General features: G+C 44.0%; 1 protein-coding gene across 1 annotated transcript; it reads right to left on the reverse strand.

Annotated features, from left to right (window-relative positions):
* Positions 1-1,797: 1,797 nt before the first annotated feature.
* On the reverse strand, positions 1,798-8,496 carry LOC110085260 (16 kDa beta-galactoside-binding lectin). Its single transcript, XM_020805256.3, has 4 exons — positions 8,224-8,496; positions 4,526-4,605; positions 3,411-3,582; positions 1,798-2,199 (listed from the first exon to the last, which is right to left on the reverse strand). Exons 1-4 carry the CDS (start codon positions 8,230-8,232, stop codon positions 2,053-2,055), a joined length of 408 nt encoding a protein of 135 aa, XP_020660915.3. The 5' UTR covers positions 8,233-8,496; the 3' UTR covers positions 1,798-2,052.
* Between the last annotated feature and the right edge of the window lie 13,626 nt (positions 8,497-22,122).

Below are 22,122 nucleotides of genomic sequence, written 5' to 3' on the forward strand. Positions count from 1 at the left end.
ATAAATTTCCTTTTTGTGAACTAACTAAAAGCTGCTGACCTGGAGTCTCTCTGACATGGAAAAGAAATTTCTGTTGAGTGTTAACAATTCAGCTCAAACCCAAGGAAACAATTCATTGCTTCTGCACACAGACAGAAACTATTACAACATTTAAAAAATGGGGAAATGTACTGGCATGAACTAGTTCCAGTTTGTCCCAATTCGGCCCAGTTTTTTCCTGCCTCCTCAGCCAATCAGCCACTCACCAGGTCCAGCTTGCTTGTTTTTTTCCCCACCTCCTCGGCTAATCTCCCAGTCGTGAGCAAGAGCACAGCCTTCTCGGCCCCGCCCCTTTTGTCTTGAGTGGCAGATCAGCCAAGGGGGCGGGGCAGAGAAGCCTATGCTCTTGCCAGGACTGGAAGATCAGTTGAGGAGGTGCAGGAAGATAGCAAGCTGGTCTGGTGAGTGGCTGATTGAGCCCAGAGGAGGCAGGGGAGGGGATCAGCAACACTTGTGCTGTTGCCTTGACGAATGGGGACGAACCAGTTTGTGCCCATCTCTAGTACTGGGCATTTCATATCAAGCCTTTCATCACCTAGATGGCAGGAAAAACGCCAAAACCAATAGTATGGAACCCATTATTTCGCACAGACTTCTGTCCTGCTTCAGGCAACCCTCCGTTATTTGTAACTCACTGCCTCTAAGCTCTTGACTAATTAATCTCAGTGCTCCTTTTCTTCCACTGTACGGTGCAGGGCGTCACCTCAACAGCTGCCTTAGATGATACTCTTGCTTATCCAAAGGAGGACTTAATACAACACTTGAGATAACACCAAGAGACACAACTTTCTTCCTTTTCCAGTTCTACCAGCTCTTCTTTCTCGGTTCGTTGTGGAGAGCAAGAAAGATCTCAGCTGTTTCCCTTGATGAGGCTTGCTGTCAGGACTCCTCTCATTACCAGCAGCTGAATGGCCATCCTGCCAGCTGGCAGCCTGAGATTTGTGAAGTTGGAGTGGGGTGGAGCAGCTGCATTTTCTTTCCTTCCACTCATCACTGGGAGAAGCCTTTGACGCATAGCTGCTCAGGACAAGATCTTTGAGAAAGTCAAAAGAAGGCTTGTTTTATTCCTGCGAATGGCAGGAAACCCATCGAGAAGGCAGTAGAAACCTGTAATTGTTGTCATTTTCATTTCAGCAACGATGAGATCCTGTTTAAGGCTTTATTCTGGCAGCACGGCAGCAATTTCTGTGGGAGAGAAGGGGTGTGTGTGTGTATAGCCACAAATTCCTATGAAACACACATTGTTAACCCCCTACTCTTAAGTATTCCTTAAATGGGTCAATTTAGGATACAATGTAATAGCACTACATTTGATTTCGGCAATAGGATGATCATCCATCACCAAAACGGAGAGTCATTGGCTGAAATCCGGTCGCTTAGCATAGGAAGCATTGAAAATCACCCCTTGCTAATAATCTCATAAAGTAGTACTGATTTTATTAAAGACTCCCCCTTTCGATCCCGCAGTGTCCACACAATGAGTAGGATTACATGCGGGTCAGACAAGCCACAGGACAGAAGTAGGAAGTTTTTAGTTACCCAAAATCAACCTTTTCCATTGACATCACTCTTCCACAGGCCTACGTTATGCAACAGGATTTCAGCCAGTGAGTTCACAGAGTCTTACCCACTCCAAATAAGCTATACAAAAGGATCTTCTGAGCAATTTATACAATGCCCACAGGCATGCAGTTTCAGCCTGCGATTTGCAGTAGTCAGAAATGTTCCATTTTACAGCAATACACTGCACCCATAATCTCAAAGCACATCAGAGTTTATTTTACAATTTTAAAAAAGCCGGTGGTCAAGACAGCTTATCAGAGCAGATACAAAAAAACAAGGAGACCCTGGGGCACTTTGCTTCAGGAAACTCTAAATTAAAGTTTCCTTTTCAGAGGGCAACATGTCAACCGAATGAAAGGAGCAAAGCATCAAATTTTACGACAATGTGCTAAGCACCATTTTGGATTTTACTCAAGTTACACTGCTAGGCTGCAGGAACAGACAACTGAGTCAGGCAAATTTGAGGACTTTGATTTTGAAATCTCCATCCACTGCAATATACTCAATGTTATCAAGGCCCAAGCGATTAGGGAAGCAGAGCTCATGTTCATCTGCCAGTTTCACTTTTATTTCGTTAGCATCGAATGTAAAGGTGACCTGCAAAAAACAAAACAAAACAAAACAAAAAAACAAAGAGAAAACATTGTGAGTGTGCTGGGATATCTAAGGGTCTTTTACGTCGCTGTGGGCCTTAACAGTAGGACCCCTGTATCTGCAGGGGATCGGTTCCAAGCCCCACCCCACCCTATGGATGCTGAAAAACGTGGATGATAGCAAACACTATTATAATAGCAAATGCTGTACATTGCATTGCTTCTGGCTCCCTCTTGTGACCAGTTCTGGTAATAACATTGTAGCAATATATTTCTCTAGCGAATGCTATGCATAGCATGGCCCCTTCTAGTGGCTGGTTCTAGTACCTTTATCATTAAAATGTATGTTTTGAAGATTTTTCTTTTAATATTTCTAATATTTCCAGACCCTGTGTGAGTCGGCGGATACTCATCCTGCAGATAAGAGGGTCATACTGTAGTTCTTGTTGGGTATATTTCAGTTCCATGGACATGATAACCAGGGGTGGACAAGGGTAGCCCTCTGGAAGTTTGTAGGCTATAGCCCCCATAATTCCTCACTTCTGCCTGTGCTTGCTATTGGAGTTTTTGCAACTTCGCATGCTGCCTCTCGTAGGTGTGGCTGGGAGGGACCTTTCCGGGCTGGGGTGACTGTCAATCTATCCAGCACTAACCAATCATTCCCTCCCAGCCTCTGAATTCAAAGAGAGTCCCGCCTCTCTGCTCTGTGTCTTTTCCCCCCTCGATTGAAGTTTATTGGAAACAATGAATCTGTTGAAGTCTGTTGCTGAAAGCAGTTATATTTGTCCATTGGCTATTTGATCTGTTCCGTTGTTAAGTAATGAAACCTTTTGTTCTCTCTGCTACTAATGTCTCAGAGTAAGTGATCAAGACTATAACGGCAAGCTTAATGAATAAAGGGATGGATTAATCTGGGGGACTTGGAACGATTCTGCTCTGTGAAATCCTGCACTTCTGTGTTGCTAGAGGAAGTGAACCAAAAAAATTCAACTCTGCAACACTTTTGCAGGGGCAGATGTGAGATAAAGGCCAAAAACATCTGGAAGCCACAATTATTCAACCCTGACAGAAATGGGATCCTTCTCCCATGTAAACCATGAACTCCACCCTCCCTCACCTAATTCCTCCAGGACATCACCATTAACCTCAGAGAAGATATACACCACGCTCCACACCACCCATTCCCATTGGACCCCTTAGTCTTTTCCGCCTCACCATCGTGTTGCTGTCCTGCTCAAAGGGGAAGTGAGATTCCCTCTTCTCTTCTTCCCAGGTCCCTTCCTTCCTGGAGTTGAGCACGATGGTGTTCACGTCCCCCTTGCAGTCGAAGCGTGGATTGAAGTGAAGCACCAGATTGTCACAGTCTTTGCCCAAATTCACCTCAAAACTGAGAGGGGGAAAGAGAGAAATGAGAACCCAATGTTGGGGCGTGCAAACAGGAGAGGGTTAACAGGAAGTCCAGAAGGACCGCAAAGATCTGATTGATTGTTGTTCAGAGGACATCTCTGAAGATGCCGGCCACAGAGACTGGCAAAACGTCAGGAAGAACAACCTTCAGAACATGGCCAAAGAGCTCAAAAAACCCACAGCAACCATTAGATCCTGGCCATGAAAGCCTTTGCAAATGCAAAGATCTAATTCTTGGTGCACCCGTGTTGCTTGTTTGATTGGTCAAATACAGACCGCCGTCCAGGCTGATCAGGAAATAACTGTGGTCACCCCAGAGGATGGAAACTCTCTTACCAAAGTGGCCCCAACCCAGCACTCCACACTAAGAATGATTCCAACAGTGGACATCTGGAAGGCCCGCCGTGATTTATATGCTTAATTTGAGATGTATGTGGTGATGATTACAACTATTGCAAATGGTGTTTTATAGGGAGCCTTAACATTGCTGTGTTTACTGCTCTTAGTTTTCTGTGTCCCGTCTTTTTTATTTATTTTATTATACATTAAAAATGTTCTTATCCTGCCTTTTTCCATTAAAAGGTCAAAAGGCATCATTAGAAGACAATATTTCGAGCTAAAGACAGTGAGTATACTGTGAGTCTTTTGTTGGTCTTTTCTTTTCTAGTCCAATTTAGTTTTTTTTAATCTGCAAAAATAAGTGTGTGTGTGTGTGTGTGTGTGTGTAAAAGAATTACACTAACAGGACTTGGAAAATTGGTCACGCTGGCGAGAGGATAGTGGAAATCCTAGTCCAGGCAGTCACTTTTCCAACTTGTTCACAAACAGTAGAGGGCCCTCTAAACTGAAACAAATCTATCTGCCAACTTGATGTCACACAGGAAACAAGGAAAGAGTTACCGGCGGATTCCTTCTCAACTTACCCTTGGCAACCAGACAAAATCTTCCCCTTCACTACCACACTGTCTCCAGGAAAAATTTTCAGGTGCGTTGCAACCAATCCCTGCAGGGAAACAAAAATCAGGCTTTTAAAAACACTCCGACGGCAGCTTGACTTGAGATTACTGTGTGATCACAGCAAGGACATAGAAGTAGACACCTTTCAACACAGGAGAAGAATCGGGGGGCCTGCCACATGTGGGTCGATTCCAGTTCCCACCAGCCCCTGCTAGCCCATCCAACAATGAGAGATAAAGGGAGTAGTACAGTAATTTCATGGCATCTGGAGGCCCTTCCAGCTCCCTGCCCTCACCTGGGCATCGTGAAAGCCATTGCTCATTTGCAAAGTAGAGGCTCTAGAACAGTGGTCCCCAACCTTGGGCCTCCAGATATCCTTGGGCTACAACACCCAGAAGCCTTCACCACCACCTCTGCTGGCCAGGATTTCTGGGAGTTGAAGTCTTAAGAACATCTGGAGGCCCAAGGTTGGGGACCATTGCTCTAGAATACAGTATACAGGAAGTCCCACATTTAGTCTGCCGCATTGACAGGTCGTGCTAGAAAAACTCCTGCCTCCAATCCCAGAGAATGGCCACTGGTCTATGTTGATCTTCCTAGGGCAGAGGGACAAACGGCACGCTCCTTGTGTTTGTACAGCCAGGGTGTGGCGTCTGGAAGGAAGTGAAGCCCATCGGTCCTGGCTATAGAAGACCCTTCTGGGCAGACTTCTGAGTATATCGGATGTGAGCAAAGAACATATAAACAACCAGCGCTCGGTCAGTCAATGGAAAGAGGGTTGAGAATACAGATTTGTCAGAAAAACCTAATATTGTATTCTCGAAGGCTTTCATGGCCAGGATCTGATGGTTGTTGTGGGTTTTTCGGGCTCTTTGGCCATTCAAAACCCCAAGTGCCACCCATCTTTTCGGTCCGAAGGAAAGTTTGGGCCTTTCTCGGACCTCTTTGCATGTACACAGAATCTTAATTCTGAAAAACGAGATCCTGAAATCCTGCTTATTCATATTATTCAAATGTACTGAGGTGATGGGAAAGGGAAATTCTCAGGGACGTGTGTAAACTGAAATGGCCACTTGATCCTTAAGAGCTGCTATTGGTTGCATTCCTTCATATTTTCATGGCTCGCTGAATATTTCAGTCCTCTGTGGTGTTTGCATTTTGTTCCGGTTGCCCAAGAATTGGGTGTGTCAGGTTGACGCCGTGAAACAGCTTATCGTCAAAAAGGGTCAGGAAGCCCGACGTTTTAGGAGTTCGGCAGTTCTCTGCACCACGACAATGTTTCTGTTTGTGGAGTGAAAACGCCAACGTTTATAGGGCCAGTGATACATATATGGGTGTTTTCCTCTTTTCACGGCTTGGCTCCAAAGTGGGTTACTTCCCATTCTGTAAGGATTTTGTTTCAAAGTTTTAGAAAGATTCTTTACCTTTTTATTATCTTGTTTTAAAAATATTTTATTGTTTTATCTAGTTTGAAGGGGTTTTTCCTTAAAAAGCATCACAGAAATATATTCAATAAGTGTTTTTCGCTGTTTGGGATTGGTTTCATTGATTGGATTGTTTTTGCTAAGCTGTCTGGCCTGTTAGCTTGTCTGCAGATTCTTTTGTGTGTGTGTGTGTGTGTGTGTGTGTGTGTGTGTGTGTGTGTGTGTGTCTTTCAATCTCTCTCTCACACACACCCCCACAACACACAAAAATAATTAATTGCAATGTTTCAAACAAAAAGAAAATTATTTTAGCTGCTTTGACAAGCAAGGAATGATGGACTAAAAACATGTTGAAAGAATGGCCGTTCTTTTCTAGTTTTTCCATCATCTCCCTCTCATTAACAGAAATTCTAGCAAAGGACAAAATGGCAAATGAAAAACAATGGTTTATTTCCAAACAGCCAGAGGAATCCAGCAAACCCAGAAAAACTGGTTTTATTGTTGTCATTTAGTTATTAAGTTGTGTCCGACTCTTTGTGACTCCATGGACCAGAGCACGCCAGGCCCTCCTGTCTTCCACTGCCTTCCGGAGTTGGGTCAAATTCATGTTGGCCGCTTCGGTGACGCTGTCCAACCATCCCGTCCTCTGTTGTCCCCTTCTCCTCTTGCCTTCACACTTTCCTAACATCAGGGTCTTTTCCAGGGAATCTTCTCTTCTCATGAGATGCCCAAAGTATTGGAGCCTCAGCTTCAGGATCTGTCCTTCCAGTGAGCACTCAGGGTTGATTTCCTTCAGAATGGATAGGTTTGTTCTCTTTGCAGTCCAGGGGACTCGCAAGAGTGTCCTCCAGCACCACAATTCAAAATTGTTGTTATAGAATCGGCTTGATAGTACACAATTGTTATTAACTAGGCTACATTCCCAAAAATATTGCAAGTAATATTCAAGTTATTTGCTGATATAACTAGTAATATATTCAAGCTGCCTCCTAAAATTTATATTTGAAAAGTGACTTCTAAAGGACATTTGGCAGGATTTTTTCATGTTTTATGTTATTCCTTTATTAGTCCAAAGTCTTTCCCTTCCCCTAATATAAGAACAGAAATTAACAAGGCACTCATCAGCTGCACAACGGGACTAGATGCTGTTCTACTGTATTCTATTCATGCACAGATCACAATGTTATGGGTGTGTCGAATACAACTCCCGGTCATAGCTGCAAACTATCTTTAAATGACTTTCCAGTCAATATATTCTTAGTTCATATGCAGGCAGGCAGGAACTCCCAGCCCAGCAGTTGCCAACGTTTTCCAGCTGGAGGGCTATATTTCCTTGCACCTTCAGGATGAAAATGTTCATTCTTCCTCCTATGTTATTCCCCCATAACATCCTTAAGATTCCCAAGAGAGGAATACACAGAGACAGCTCAGATTTTTTAAAAAAGGCATACAGCCTGAGAACTGTTACAACACCACCTCTCAATAGGGTAATAAATAAATAAAACTGATTTTGCATGTCAGCCTTTTTCAGGCATGGAATTTTAAAGCCCTTCTCAAACCCTGTCTTGGCCACCTTTCGTTCTTTCGAACTTCAACTTCCAGAGTTCACTAGCCGGTAGGCTGTGGCCATTCTGGGGTCATAATCGAAAAAATAACTTCTCAGACACTTAACTTCTTTAATTTTTTTTCATTTTCAGGGAAAGAAGGGGGGGCACAAAAACACATCCAGTTCATCGTGAACGATGCCCTTACAGAAAGCCCCAGCTTCCATCCCAAGGTGCATATATTAATTCTTTAGTCTAGTCACCTCTGGTTCAGTGGTAGGCAAGCTTTCAGAATGAAAGGTTTCGATCCTTGAACTAGAAAGCTGCCTGATGCTATCACAATGGCGTCACCAAGAATAACTAGCAAGAAACAAAGCTTGGAAAAAAAAATCTTTTTTGGACTACAATAGTCCAGAATCTCTCAGAGCCCCCCACAGCCATAGGCCTGCTGCCTAGGAGATTCCGGGAGCTGGCATCCAAAAATCAACTTTTCCAAGCTCTGATAAGAAAAGAGAAGCTGGCGACAAAACACACCAAGAGAGACAAGCCATAACGCACCGAGGGAAACACTCACTGGCCTCTGAAAAGGACAAACCCTTTATTCCCAACATGCACCCCGGATGGCCCGCCCATTTCCACTGGCTGACTCTTCAAAGCCAATACCAACTTTGCCTCCCAGGGAACCTGTTGACTCACACACGCCATGATGCCGCCTTGCTTGGGTCCAGCCACCAAGGATCCTGTTCCTCTCCGCTCTGTGACTCAGCAAAAAGGATCCCCTTAAAATGAGCCAACAGAGATGCCCCGGCGGCCTTTAAATAGCCCAGAAAAGTGCAGCATCACATGACGAAGCAGGTATGCTGTAAGGGGAGGGTTAGTTTTAGTTTCCTGAAATGTAAGAAGGAGAAAATGGGGGGGGGGGGTCCCTGGGGAAGAGAGCAGCCCTGTTTCAGATGAATGGGGAGCTTCATGATCAACTCAAACAGCTGGTCTTTTCATCCTTGCTTTTGTAACTGATAACCGGCAGCCTCTTGGCTGGCACTCTCTGGAACACTTGTCCATTGTTCCCTTGGTCTGGCTTTTGGGTGCCGATGGAGACAGAACAGCAGGGCCTGGGAGCTGTCATGAACCAAGGAAAGCACGGGCTTTACATGTTGATCACTGTAGTGTCCTTCAGTGCGGAAGCGCTGGGGGCCAAGAGAGCCCGCTTCAGAATGTGGCCTTGGCAGTACCCGCTGAAAATATTGGAGACAAGAGAGAGGATCTACGTTCAACCCCACGTGGATAGTGCTGCATATAACACAAGAGCAGTTGTCATGCTCCTCGGAAGACCAAGTACACCAGCTATCCTGTTGTATCATGCCATCTGTTCTATGTGGGGGTTCCTTTCCCTCCCACACCATTTGTGCAGTGGAGGAATCCACCAAACGGTAAACCCCCGTTGTTTTCAGCAGAGCCCTCTCCAGCTTGCAAAACGGCCGGAGCTCCTGGGGTCAAAGGCAGAGCAATCTGGCTACAAGCATCCTCTTTATGCATGTTTGCTAGGAATAAACCTGCACATCGTTCAGGCACTTTTAATAGCCCTCTAACGTTGGGGGGAAAAAGGAGGCAAATATGAAATGTTGGTTTTAATATCCCAGTGATGCTGAGACCAATGCCATCAGGAAGCCAGAATCCATGACTGTAGAATCCTGGGCTCCTAACAGGGTCACCCCGAGGCAGAATGGTGGAGACTACAGACTAAGGTGCTGCCACCTTCTTCAAGCCAGCTACTGGGCACCAGTGGTAGGTGAAGGTGACACTGGCAGAGGAGGCAAATCCATTAGTAAGCTGCAACTAGAGTCGGCCCATTGAATTAAGAGAACTTATGGAGAAGTTGACTCACGAAATCCCCACTGATTCAGTGGACCTACTGCAATGGTGACTTACTAGTGGTTTTCAGCCACTGTGTTTCAATAACTCTACATCACTAAAATGTAACTCTCTGGCTGAAATCCTGTTCCTACAGCTAGATCCTGTAAGGCTGATGACCTCATCTCGTTTCTCCAGTCAGATTCCCTGCTTCCCTATTGATCATTCAGCATTCTTAATCGAGGCTTATATTTCCCTTTCATTTCTTGGATCTTCTTGAAGAGATCTCTTGCCGCCCCGACATTCCATTCTGTTAGCAATGATAACTAAACCCCCAACAACAGATGGGGGTGGGGATGGGTGGTCCAGGGAGCTGCAGAAGGTAGGAGGTTCTCAAAAGAGAAGGTGGAAACAGTATACTGAAGACTTATCCAGCCAGTGGCCATGACAGAAACAAAAACAAGCACAGATGACACCTTATTCAATCACTCAACAAAACAAAACTGGAAACCTGAGCCAGCTTTCGACTGTGCACGAGTCTTCATCAGGCTGAGCATTACAGAACGGGGTAAGTGGGAGGGGTGTGTGTGCAGAACAAACACAGATTGACCAAAATTCATGGTCAAATGAGCAGGCCAAATTTCCCTGTTTAAAGCAAGTTCCGAAAAGGGGGCTGGAGAAATTGTTCAGAAGTTGTAGGTTTCAGGTTTCATCCCTGGGTGAAATTAAAATATTGCTCCCACCCCAAAAGGCCAGATGCAGGGGAGGGGCATCAGGAGACAGGGATCTTGTTGTCTTGTGGGCTCCCAGAGGCATCTGGTGCGGCCAGTGGGAGATACAGTACAAGAAGCTGGACTAGAGGGGCCCTTGGCCTGATCCAGCAGGGCTCTTCTCGTGTTGTGTTACCCTCCTTAAAGAAAAGGTTGTCAAAAAGCAAAAGGAAAGCGTGCTGATTACATACTGCCCCATAGGGCTTCAAGCGCTCTCTGGGCAGTTTACAAGTTCATTATGCAGGCTACACATTGCCCCCCCCCCCCCCCAGCGAGCTGGGTACTCATTTTACCAACCTTGGAAGGATAGAAGGCTGAGTCAACTTTGAGCCATCTACCTGGGATTTGAACCCCAGGTCGTGAGCACAGTTTTAGCTGCAGGACAGCAGTTTAACCACTGCGCCAAGAGGCTCTTGCCAGTTGCTCAGTAACACCTCACCAATCCTCACATATCTCACTGTGCATTTTCAAACATTTCCATGTCTTTGGGACCACTCCTAGTTCTGTAACATCCAGCCTGATGGCTTATATTCATTTTTTTAAAAAAGAAGTGGTTCCATAAAAGTATCACCCACTCTTGACTTCAGATTGTGTCCAAGGGTTACATTTTTTCCTCTCTTTTCCTTTCATGTATTACTTCCAAGCTCTGACATTCTGTTTTTGTTTTAGCCGCCCCGAGTAGACATTGTCTAGAGGGGCGGAGTAAAAATCGAATAAATAAATAAATAAATAAATAAATAAACAAACAAACAAACAAACAAACAAACAAATAATAAATAAATAAATAAATAAATAAATAAATAAATAAATAAATAAATAAATAAATAAATAAATAAATAAATAAATAAATAAATAAATAATAAGAAGTAGATTAAATAGGGGTGTGGGCAGGACAGCTCTGCCCAGTAGGCTGTTCACCCCATTTGCTGGATGTCGGAGCCCAGTCGGTTCAGATCTATGGCTCTCCAGACAACTTTGAATACTGGCATTTCTTTACTTTTACTTTACTTTATTTGGACTTATACTCCGCCCCTCTAGCCAAAGTCTACTCACACCAGCGGAAGTGATTCCCAGTAAATCCACTCCAGGTTTTGGTCTGAATTTTATAGATGCTGGACCAATGAGTGGTATTCAGCCCTTTAGGTACCTATAGTGGACTAATCCCCGCATCTCAGTCCCAAACCAGTGTTGCTCACTTCCAGTGTCTCAGACCTGGCTCTTCATAAAAAGGTAAAGGTAAAGGGTTCCCCTTGACATTTTTAGTTCAGTCATGTCTGACTTTAGGGGGCGGCGCTCATCCCGCTTTTCAAGCCATAGAGCCAGCGCCTGTCCGAAGACAGTTTCCGTTGTCACATGTCCAGTGTGTCTAGGGAAGGCCGTTTTACCTTCCCACCGATATGGTACCCATTTATCGACTCACATTTACATGCTTTCGAACTGCTAAGTTGGCAGGAGCTGGGACAAGCGACGGGAGCTCCCTCCGCCGTGTGGATTCGATTTTACGACAGCTGGTCTTCTGACCCTGCAGCATAGAGGCTTCTGCGGTTTAGCCCACAGTGCCACCACGTCCCTGGCTCTTCATAGAGGACCTTTAATCTCGTTTTCATTAAAAGTTAACTTGCACTGTATTATGCTCTGCTCCAGCGTGTGTATTTTGGTGCCGCCTGATAACAAAGACTGGAATCCTACACTTACTTGGAAGTAAATGCTTTTGAATGCAGAGACCTACTATTGAGTAAACCTCCACAGGTTTACACTGCATAATCAATAGCAGGGAAATCTTTTCGCACCCATAAACTTCTTCAGAGACCACTGTTCTCCCATCTGTGACCTGAGGATGATTGTGGTTGACCTTTTTATAGGACTTTTGTAAGTATTACAGAGGCCATGTGCTTTGGTTATTTGACAAGGACTATTTTTAACAGGAATGGTAGTGTTCCAGGTTTGGAGAGCTAAGACCTTTTCCTTGCTTCATATGCCAGCTCTAAGCCTAGATCTCCACATGCCAGATTTTTCCTGATTTCCTCTCTCCAAAGCCGGGGGTGGGGTGGGTGTGGGTGGGGGGGAGGCAAAAATATGTTTGGGGCATTTCCAAAAAATATATGTAACTTGTTCCTTACGTCGGCCAGCAGGGGGCAGACTTGACACAAAAAGTCCTAACAAATGAAGAAACATGGAAGCGAAGCACAGAGACAAGTAAAGTGAAGAGGTGACTGCGATTCCTATGCAGCTCAGTGGCCAGATCACAATCAGAGCCTGGGAAATAAACTTTTTCGATTTCAACTCCCAGAATCCCTCATCAGCATGGGCTACATTGACACCATAGATTTTGAGAGTTAAAAGGTCCCAAAAGCTACTTTTCCAAATTCTGATCACAGCCCATATTCTTTCCAGATTTTGCAGAGATAATTATCTGCCTCTTTTGTTTACTGCTTGTGGGCAAAACTAAATCTTCGAATTGCAAGGCTGGAAAGGGACCCTATGGATCATCAAGTCGAACCCGTCAAGGAGGCACAGAGGGGAATCGAACTCCCAACCTATGGAGCTATTCAGCAGCTAAAGGCTGCTGAACGTTGAAACAGATGGATAGCCAGGTACTTAGACAGGCAGGACTAGTCCTGTCATTAGACAAAGTAAGGCAGCTGCCTCAAGCTGCTGGTGCTCGGGATCTCCAGACCCCAGATGTTCTTGGACTACAACTCCCATAAATCATGGCCAGCACAGGTAGTGGTGAAAGCTTCTGGGAGTTTTAGTCCAAGAACCTCTGGGGACTCCAGGTTGGGAACCACTGCATTAGAGAATAGATGTATGGGTGCTACATAACCGGTCCTGTGTCTCTTAAGCTCTCTGGCTGTGCTCTAATGGGGTGAATGAAACGATCTCCTTGCTAGTGCTGAAACCATTTTAAAAATCCTTTTACTTAAGCAGAAAAAATGTCTTGGAGTGGCTCTACAGCTCGAAACTTAGATTTAAACTTGCTTTCCAATTTTCTTCAGTTCGCAGATTGTATTGTCTGCAAACCCATGGACTCTCCTTAAATCTGTTCCCAGTCTTCCAATGTAAACAGTCTTCATTCGACGAATTTGTTGAGGTTACTTGTTAGTAACAAGAGGCCTCAAAACTGAAATATAACTACAGGAATCAGCCCTTGTTCTGGCACCAGGTACATAATCTCGCGGGTCAGCCTCTAGATATGACATCATTTGGCAGCAATATCTGATTTTTTTTTACATAGGGAAAAATGGCCATGTTCAAAAACCAGTGGGGATGAAGGGGTCCTTCTTCAAGGTCAGCACTTCGTGGATGAAGGAACTTGAGGGGAAAAAAGCTTCATATTACAACAGAAAACTGCTGAAGGGCAGTTCCTCAAGAGCCCTATCTTTGCTTCCTGGGCCATTAATTAAAGCATGGATTTAATTTAAAGCATAGCCAGATAGCTTGTTGCTTTAAAAAAACAAACACCACATGACACATGTGATTCGATTTGCCCACACAGTGAGTTCCGTACTAATGCTGAAAGACCACCATCTTTGGACCTTGCCATGTTTAGGGTCGTTGTCGCTGTCTGTACTTTGTGAAAAAAGAGCCGACACTCTTGTCGTATCTTAAAGACCGAGGTTGTGCTTCCTTGGGGGAAATAGATCACAATCTGAACTGCGCCTGCTAAAGTGACCTCGTCCAGTGTGAGCCGATGTGCACTTTTGCAGCTATCTGATGGCACCCTTAACAAACTTTATTTGGCATACACTTTAATGGATTGTAGCCCATTTCATCAGATGCGCGGCATGTAGCCACAGGCACCTAGAGACACCAAAACAATGGAGAAGCTTCTACTGACTCTTTTCTACTTTCCTGAGGTGCCCTCCTTGTGGTTGTATAACTCAGACATCTGAAGCCCAAACTTCGTCAAACTTGTAGGGCTTGCAGAAGAGACTCAGGAGACGCTTCCCTGCAAATTTGGTGTCTCTAGGTGCTTGGGGGGGCATTTTATAGGGTTTTAAATTTAAAAACCAATTGACCGATCGATTCAATTTCTCAGGGGGGAAATCGTAAATTTGTAGTTTGTGATTTAGTAACCTTGATGAATCAGAAATCAAAACAAATCACATTTTTTTTCTGATTTGTACCCATCTCTGTTGATTAGGGCTTTTAGTGACTGACAGTCCTCCCGTCCCAGAAAGTCATCCCCACCCCCGCCAAATCTCCTAAAGGCAGCATATGGGTTGCAAAAACTTTTAACAGTTTGGATACTATACTTTTAAGGAGGGTGCCACCATTTGATTCTGTACCGCAGGCAGTGAAATTTCTTGATACTGGCCCATTGAAAGGCAGACTGTTTTAATGGATGGCACACCATGTCACTGCTACAGGACACTGCCAGTCACACACAATAATAGCATGTCCGAAAGTATCAGAAGAGGCCAGGAGATAATTTCAAAAATTTTTTAAAAAATTAAACACTTGTACAAAAGAGCTGGAATTTTGATTGCTCTCCCCCAATAGAAATGGCCTGTTGTGCAGGCCCATATATAGAATTCCTTCTGCTTCTCCACGCATTTGCCTCATAAATGTGTGGGTTTCTTTCTGTTATTAATAGCACAAGCCATTGAATTGAGTTAAGTGATGCTTACGGCACAACAGTCCCTCTTTTCTCGAGAGACTGGTGGCTTTCTGTCAGCCTGACGCTTGTCACCTTGAATCTTTTCCTCGATGCCGCATCTCGAAGATTTCACAAGCTGCGCTGCCTGGAAGGTGGTTGCCACATTAATATAACAAATTACAAATGGACAGCTTCAAAGAACTGCCTTTGGCTATGGACTTAACCATACTTGGTAGAAAATAAAACTCATCGAAGCCAGTGGGAATACACTTCTGAGAGACTTTTTAGGACCACAGATCCCAGAATCCCACTGGCTGTGCTGACTGGGGGATTCTGGGAGCTCTAGTCCTCCCAAAATGTCCCTTTTCTTTTCAAGCTCTGAGCAAGAGTGGAAGGAAATGGATACTGCTAGGTAAAGAGAAGGGAAAACAAAGTTCCACTGTCATGCAGGAAGATTGCAATCAGTTTCAAATCTTTGCTATGTTTCTGCATATGTCGTCCCTGCGTTTTTCTGATTGGTTGGCTGAGAGGCAGTATGGCGCCACCTTTTTAAAAATCTCCTCAGTCTGATAGCTGGCACTTTAGATGCTAGTTCTGAGAAGCTCAACAGATTTGTGGAGGATATCTGTTCATTCAAGCCTATGAAGAATTATCATTATCGTCTTAGAACGGCAGAACTGGAAAGGACACTATAGATCGAGTCCAGGAGGCAGAGTGGGGAATCAAACTCCCAACCTCTGGCCTCTGCAGCCAGAGATCTAAGCCACTCAACTATCCAGCATTTCATTCCAGGCTGGCCTTACCATAGGGCAGGTCCAGGTTTAGTCCAACTTAAAGCAAGACCCACTGGAAGGCTTAGTTAGGAATCACTCAGGTCCCCACCTGAACTACGACGCTAAAGCTCTTTCACAGAAATGCCCGTAGGGTGGAGCCATGGCAGGTAAATCGGAATCAAACTGCTCTAGTTTTGTTATATAGATACACTCTTGAGTCCCTGTGTTTTCTAATCATAGGTGTTTCATTTTCCATGGGCTCTGCTTACTTTCTGAGGAGAGAAAGAAATATGACTTGGAGATAAGCCAAAATATATAAGAGGAATCTGCCAGGAAGAGAGGGGATGCATAAGTCGCCTGGCTAAAAATTCGAGGAGCGTCTAAAGTGCAGCTTGAATTGACGGGACAAATAAGCTAGTTCTTCTCAGAGCTGATAACGAGAGGCCAAAGGTGCAATTGCACTCGGGGGCAATGAAGGAATCTCTCCCTCCCCCCCCCCCGTGAGCTGGTTGTTGTTATGTGTCTGCAAGTCGCCTCTGACTTTTGGCAATCCTAATAAGGTTTTCGAGTGTATGTGATGTTCCAGGAGTGGTTACCATCCCCTGTCTGTATGGCCTTCTGGAGATTTAAAACCAGGTCTCCAGAATCACACACAGTAGACCATGTTGGCTCTCAGTGAATTATCAAAAGCAACACTCCTCAGTTTGCCTGGCCTCACAGGGAATGTTGGGACGTTCTTCACAAGGTTTCATGTGTGATTCAAACTATTAACTTTATCTCTGACTGAATGCTTATCTTCTTCTATCAGGCATTTTTGGGGATATGTGTTCAGTTTATTTTAATTTATATACCCAATATGCTACCATATCCCATTTATTTTCTTCCTTTTCTTATTTTCTTCCTTTGTGATTTAAGTTTAATTTTTTTAAAAAATGAGCCAGAATCCTGTTGTCGATTTATGCTGGCACAAGTCTTGGTGGTGGACGGCCAATTTTAGGACACACACACACACACACACACACACAGAGAGAGAGAGAGAGAGAGAGAGAGAGAGAGAGAGAGAGAGAGAGAGAGAGAGAGAGAGAGAGAAGGGCCAAAGATCACAGCTTGGTGGGGACTTAAGCCTGTCTCTCCCCCAAAGCTCGGTCCAACACTGCAATCAGCCGATTGCACCAGCACTGACTCTGTATGCAAAGTTGTCAGTAGAGCTTTGAGTCATTCAGCTCGAGCCTAGTGGATTAGCAAAGGCCCGTGGAATTCTTGGGTCAGATTGGCAGTCCTGAAATAGTTGATTCAAATGCTGTGGTTTGCAAGGCAGACATTGGTAGCTTGCCCACTGTAAATCGGTCCTCACCAATGTTTGCATTAGGACCACAGAAGATGCTGGGCGAGCTCTTTTTTCAACATAATGGAAAGTAAACGTTAGAAGGGAGGGTGCATAGCAGTGGATGGAAATTCGGAACGGTTGGTGGACTATCTGAAGCCAAAACGAACCAAAATCCAAAAGACACACCATTCCCGTCATCACGTGGCTGCTTATTATGAATTATACTCAAGCAAATCTCTCCCTGGATGTTATACGATCCTGCAAGAGTATTCCCGTTTTTAAACATGGCATGCTTTATCTCCTTGGCTGACTAACAGCATTTCTCCAACCTTTCCAGGCAATCTTTATGCCCCAGATTTGCTCCCACAAGTATAGGCTCGGTTTACAGCGTGCCAAGGTAACTTCCATTGAGGCAAACCATAAACGGAAACCACTACATCCTTCCCTCTCTTCAGTGCTGGAATTTCTCTACTTAGGGCTAAAGTATTCAGTAATGATACATTTATTATAAAGAGCCTTCAAGCTGACAAAAGTGTCTCCAGAGATTTAATGCACTTCCTCTGCAATAAAGCAGGAAAACTCTTTGCTTAAAAACGCACACGAAAACCAAATACAGTTAACACCATGCTGGGTGACCAAAATGAAGGAATTATGAGACACCCTAACTTCCTAAAATCACACAGCCATGCAAAAACACATTAAATACTGTTTATTTATGAAGTTTAAGTACTGTTTATTTATGAACCTTGTTAATGTATTCTAGGAGTTTTTTCTTTAAACGAATTTCTTAGAGTGATATATAGCAATGTTTTTAAATTCCTGCAGTACACTGCAGAGCTACCGGGGTTTAGTTGGGCTAAGACTAGGTCATATCTTACCTCTTGACAACCTGAAGATTGTTGTGAAGCTATAATAGGTAAATGAAAAAAGAACCCCACCAGTCCACGTGAACAAGGTATAAATATAATCACCACGAACATTGTCAATGTGAAATGCAACCAAAACAAGTAAAAATTTTGGCAACTAAATTTTCTCAGGTAGGCAACCTTATTTTTATCTGATGGTAGAAATAAAGCAAAGGGAACTGCTTACATACTGTCCACTCTCTGGACAGTTTACAATTTAATTATGCAGGCTACACGCTGCCTAGCTGGCTACTCAATTTACTGACCTGGGAAGGATGGAAGGCTGAGTCAGTCTCGAGCCAGTTACCTGAGCCTGGGATTGAACTCAGGTTGTGAGCAGAGTCTTCACTGCAGAACCAAGGAGGTTTTAGACATGGAATTATTTGCTAGAATATGGGTAAGGTAAAAGTAAAGGTTCCCCTTGACATTTAGTCCAGTCGTGTCCGACTCTACGCGGCGGTGCTCATCTCTGTTTCCAACCCATAAAGCTAGCATTTTGTCCGAAGACAATCTTTCGCAGTCACGTGGCCAGCGCAACTAGACACGGAACGCTGTTACCTTCCCACCAAGGTGGTGCCTATTTATCTACTCGCATTTACATGCTTTCGAACTGCTTGGTTGGTGGGAGCTGGAATGAGCAACGGGAGCTCCCTCTGTCACGTGGATTTGATCCTACGACTGCAGGTCTTCTGACCTTGCAGCACAGAGGCTTCTGCGGTTTAACCCGCAGCGCCACCACGTCCCTATTAGAATATGGGTGCTACTACCAAATAAGTATCTTGAAGCTGACTGGTCCATAATACAAATATACAAAGCCTGATGGGACCTTTCTCTGCATCCTATTACCACGTGGCACCTGTCATCCAGGTGCACCGACTCGTTTAAGATTAGCCAATATTCTTCACGTTGCTAACATTTCCCTGAGGAATGCTTAGTTTGGATGGATGCAAAATGCCAAATCCCCTGATGAGCTGCTGTACTACAAACTGCCGTCTTGAGAAGTGGTGTAATTTCATTTCCACGTGGCAGGTCAGAGGGACGAAGCAGGACACCATCCTCCACCACAAAACGAAAAATGCTTACCTGATGAAAAGTGAAAAGCACAGGTAGGGAGAAGAGAAATTGATTAGCTGAAGAGCCCTGGAGGCTGATTTGGATGTTGCACACCACCCCTGTTTGAAACCAATGCATCCCAAGTCCGTATCGCCATGGTGATAGCCAAGATGTGGGAGGAAAGGAGAATATCATTGGATACATCTTATGCATATTATTCTCAGCCCCACTTTCCATAAATGCATGTAACATGCCCTTCCTCTGTGACTAAACAAACTTTGAATAATTGAGTCCTGTATGCTGGCTTTTTTAGCTTAACAAGTTTGTTTTTTAAAGTTTTTAATCATTTAATGTATTTTAATTATTAAAATTAATAATTGTGAGCCACCCCGAGTCCTCTCCATGAGAGAAAAATGGCCTACAAGTAACACTAAATAAGTGAACAGATGAATTGATCAATAGACTAAAGATCTAGCCAGAACAGGCCACGGAAAGAATTCTGGGAGCCACCCTCCCACCATATCTGGAGGACCAGACGTACACTGGACCTTCTTTGACTCGTTCCCTCATCATTGACTTGAGGTGGCAGTTAGAGCTTTCGGTTCTACTCTCCAGTCTTCTATCCCGATTTGTTCTCTCTTTCTCTCGTTCTCTCTGTATCTCGCTGTGCATTTAGTGCTGCCAAAAGTTGATGAGAGTTGACAGATTTTGAGAAGGAGGAAGGGTCGCCTTCACAGCCTCCTCCCATTGTGTGGCCAAGCTGCTCGAGAACATCTTTGCTTTTAGACAGAGTTTGAAGTGACACACGGGCTCAGAGCCCGGAGAGGCAGCCCGAGGCCTCAACAACCTTGAAGCCTGCACTCTGACAGAATCTTTGCAGCAGCCTGCTATCTTGCAGGAGTCCAAGAGGCTCGGCCAACATTACAGCGTTAAAAAGAAACACATAGGCAGCAAAATTGTGTTTTGGGGGAGATGCTGATAACACGAGAAAAACGAGCTTACAGTGAGAGGGAGCAACGTGCAAAGGCGCCTTTTGAAGCCAGGTACAAAATAGCAGGGAGGTAAATATAAAACTCTCCTGCCAACCTAGCAGTTCGAAAGCATGCAAATGCAAGTAGATAAATAGGTACTACCATGGTGGGAAGGTCACGGCGTTCCGTGTCTAGTCGCGCTGGCCGCATGATCACGGAAACGGTCTTCGGACAAACGCTGCCTCTACAGCTTGGAAACAGGGATGAGTACCGTGCCCTAGAGTCGGACATGACTCGACTAAATGTCAAGGGGAACCTTTATCTTTACCTTAAATATACAAAGTGCCTCCAAGCACATACCTAGCCCAGGAATTTGTTTTCGGTACAAACAAATGGAATGTGTACAGAAATTCTTCTGCACACACAAACATAACTTTTCACACCTCCCTCCCTTATCTACTGCATATTACCTGGAGACCTACATGTAGGTCGACAGAAAACATCCAAATCAACTCAAATACACCCATTATATTTTGCAGTGCAGTCAAGCCCTTAGTTTTGAAAAAAATATGCATCAACCTGTTCTGAAAGTATAATCAGTTAATAGTAACTATGTGTGTAAACATGTTCACTCAGAGGTAACACAAGATAATGTATGCCCTCTGTTCTACCAATAGAGCTATAACATAACCACAGCTGTATTTTTTTTATTCTGTGTCTCAAAGTAAGATGATATGTCATGACAGTTTCCAAGAATCTCAGTCTTACTGTATGCTATTGAAAATGGAACTTCCCTTTTCCTTCCCGCCCAATTTTATTTTTTAAAGATATCTGTGTTCGGCACCTGACTGCTAGTAGCCAACTAATTTGTGATAACATCTTGGTGTTTTACAAAATACATATGAATACTTGATAGGTATCAGCTTGTTTCTTTCTCTACTGGAATAAAGTCGGTGAGTGGCTTCTAACATACAACTCACATTCAGCACAACAGCTTTCTTTGATAAAATCAGAAGTTTACAAGTCACACAGCCAAACCAAAAAAAAATAAATAAATTTAAAAAGGAAACAAAAACATCCCAAACAAAAAAAATGGAGAGGCCAAAATCTTGTTGCTTAGCATAAAAAATTGCACCAGAATTATTTGATTAGGACCGGTAAGGAGCAGTTGTTTTTTCTAAACTAAAACTATTTGGGTTTTAATTGCAGTGTTGCCACTTTGAAAAAAAATAGTTGATTTTGTGTTGCAGTTTGGGCACTCGGGCTCAACAAGGTCACCATCACCGGTCTATGCCGTCAGCTTCTTATTAAGCCATATTCTCTTTGTGAGTCTAGAGAACATGGTAGCTCCTTTGCCAATTCATTTATCCAGCTCGACATCTAGTGAGAGAGTAGCAGAGATCGTTGAGCCGAGGTACACAAAGTCATGAACAACCTTCAGTTCTTGCGTGGAAATGGTAATAGAGGGAGGTGAGTCCATGCCCTGGCCCACAACTTGTGCTTTCTTCAGGCTGATTGTTAATCCAAAGTCTTGGCAGGCCTTGCTAAAACCGATTCAGTTTTCAGCAGAATGAGCAACAATGGCTGCATCATCGGCGAAGAGGAAGTCCCGTATGCATTTCAGTTGGACTTTGGTCCTCGCTCTCAATCTAGATTAAAGAGCTTTCCATCTGATCAGTCTGGTGACAGCATGCTTCAGCATGACAGCAAAAAAGATCCCAAACAGGGTCAGCACAAGGACACAGCCCTGTTTCACTCCGCTTCAGATGTCAAAGAGATCTGATGTTGAGCCATCAAAAACTACAGTGCCTTTTATTCCCACATGAAGGATCTGATGATGTTAAGGACGAGGTGGACATTCAATCTTGGGAAGGATTTTAAAAAGGCCGTCCCTGCTAACCAAATCAGAGACCTTTGTAAGATCTATGAAGGCCACAAAGAGTGGCTGTTGTCGTTCCCTGCGCTAGAATAGCCCCATTGAATCAATGGGGATTTGTTGGGTCTTGTAGTAAATCACAGTTAGAACAGACCCATTTGAATCAATGGAACTTACAGAGCAGTTGATTCACTAAATCTCCATTGATTCAGTGAGCGTATTCTAGTTCAATGTACTATGTTAAGCAACAGGATTCTGACCAAAGGATACCAAGATATTTCCATAGCCAATTTGAAGTTGCAAAACCTCACATTCCAGGACTGGAATGCTTGTTTCAAAGACCTTAGAAAAACAGTTCTCTTACCACACTAGGGCAGAGTGCGGAAAATTTAGTAGATTACAACTCTAAAACTCCATAGCTTTTGCTTGTTGGGTTTTATTATACTGTACCTTTTTTTTCAGGACACTG

The sequence above is a fragment of the Pogona vitticeps genome, chromosome 5 (genome assembly GCF_051106095.1).
Source record: "Pogona vitticeps strain Pit_001003342236 chromosome 5, PviZW2.1, whole genome shotgun sequence".
NCBI classification, from domain to species: domain Eukaryota; kingdom Metazoa; phylum Chordata; class Lepidosauria; order Squamata; family Agamidae; genus Pogona; species Pogona vitticeps.

Bases quoted from the DNA above. Each gene is read 5' to 3' on its own strand.
- LOC110085260 (XM_020805256.3), bottom strand. The intron at 3,583-4,525 runs GTAAGTTGAGAA...TCCCCCTCTCAG, and splicing joins ATTTTGTCTGGTTGCCAAGG to TTTTGAGGTGAATTTGGGCA. The intron at 2,200-3,410 runs GTGAGGCGGAAA...TGTTTTTTGCAG, and splicing joins AGCAGGACAGCAACACGATG to GTCACCTTTACATTCGATGC.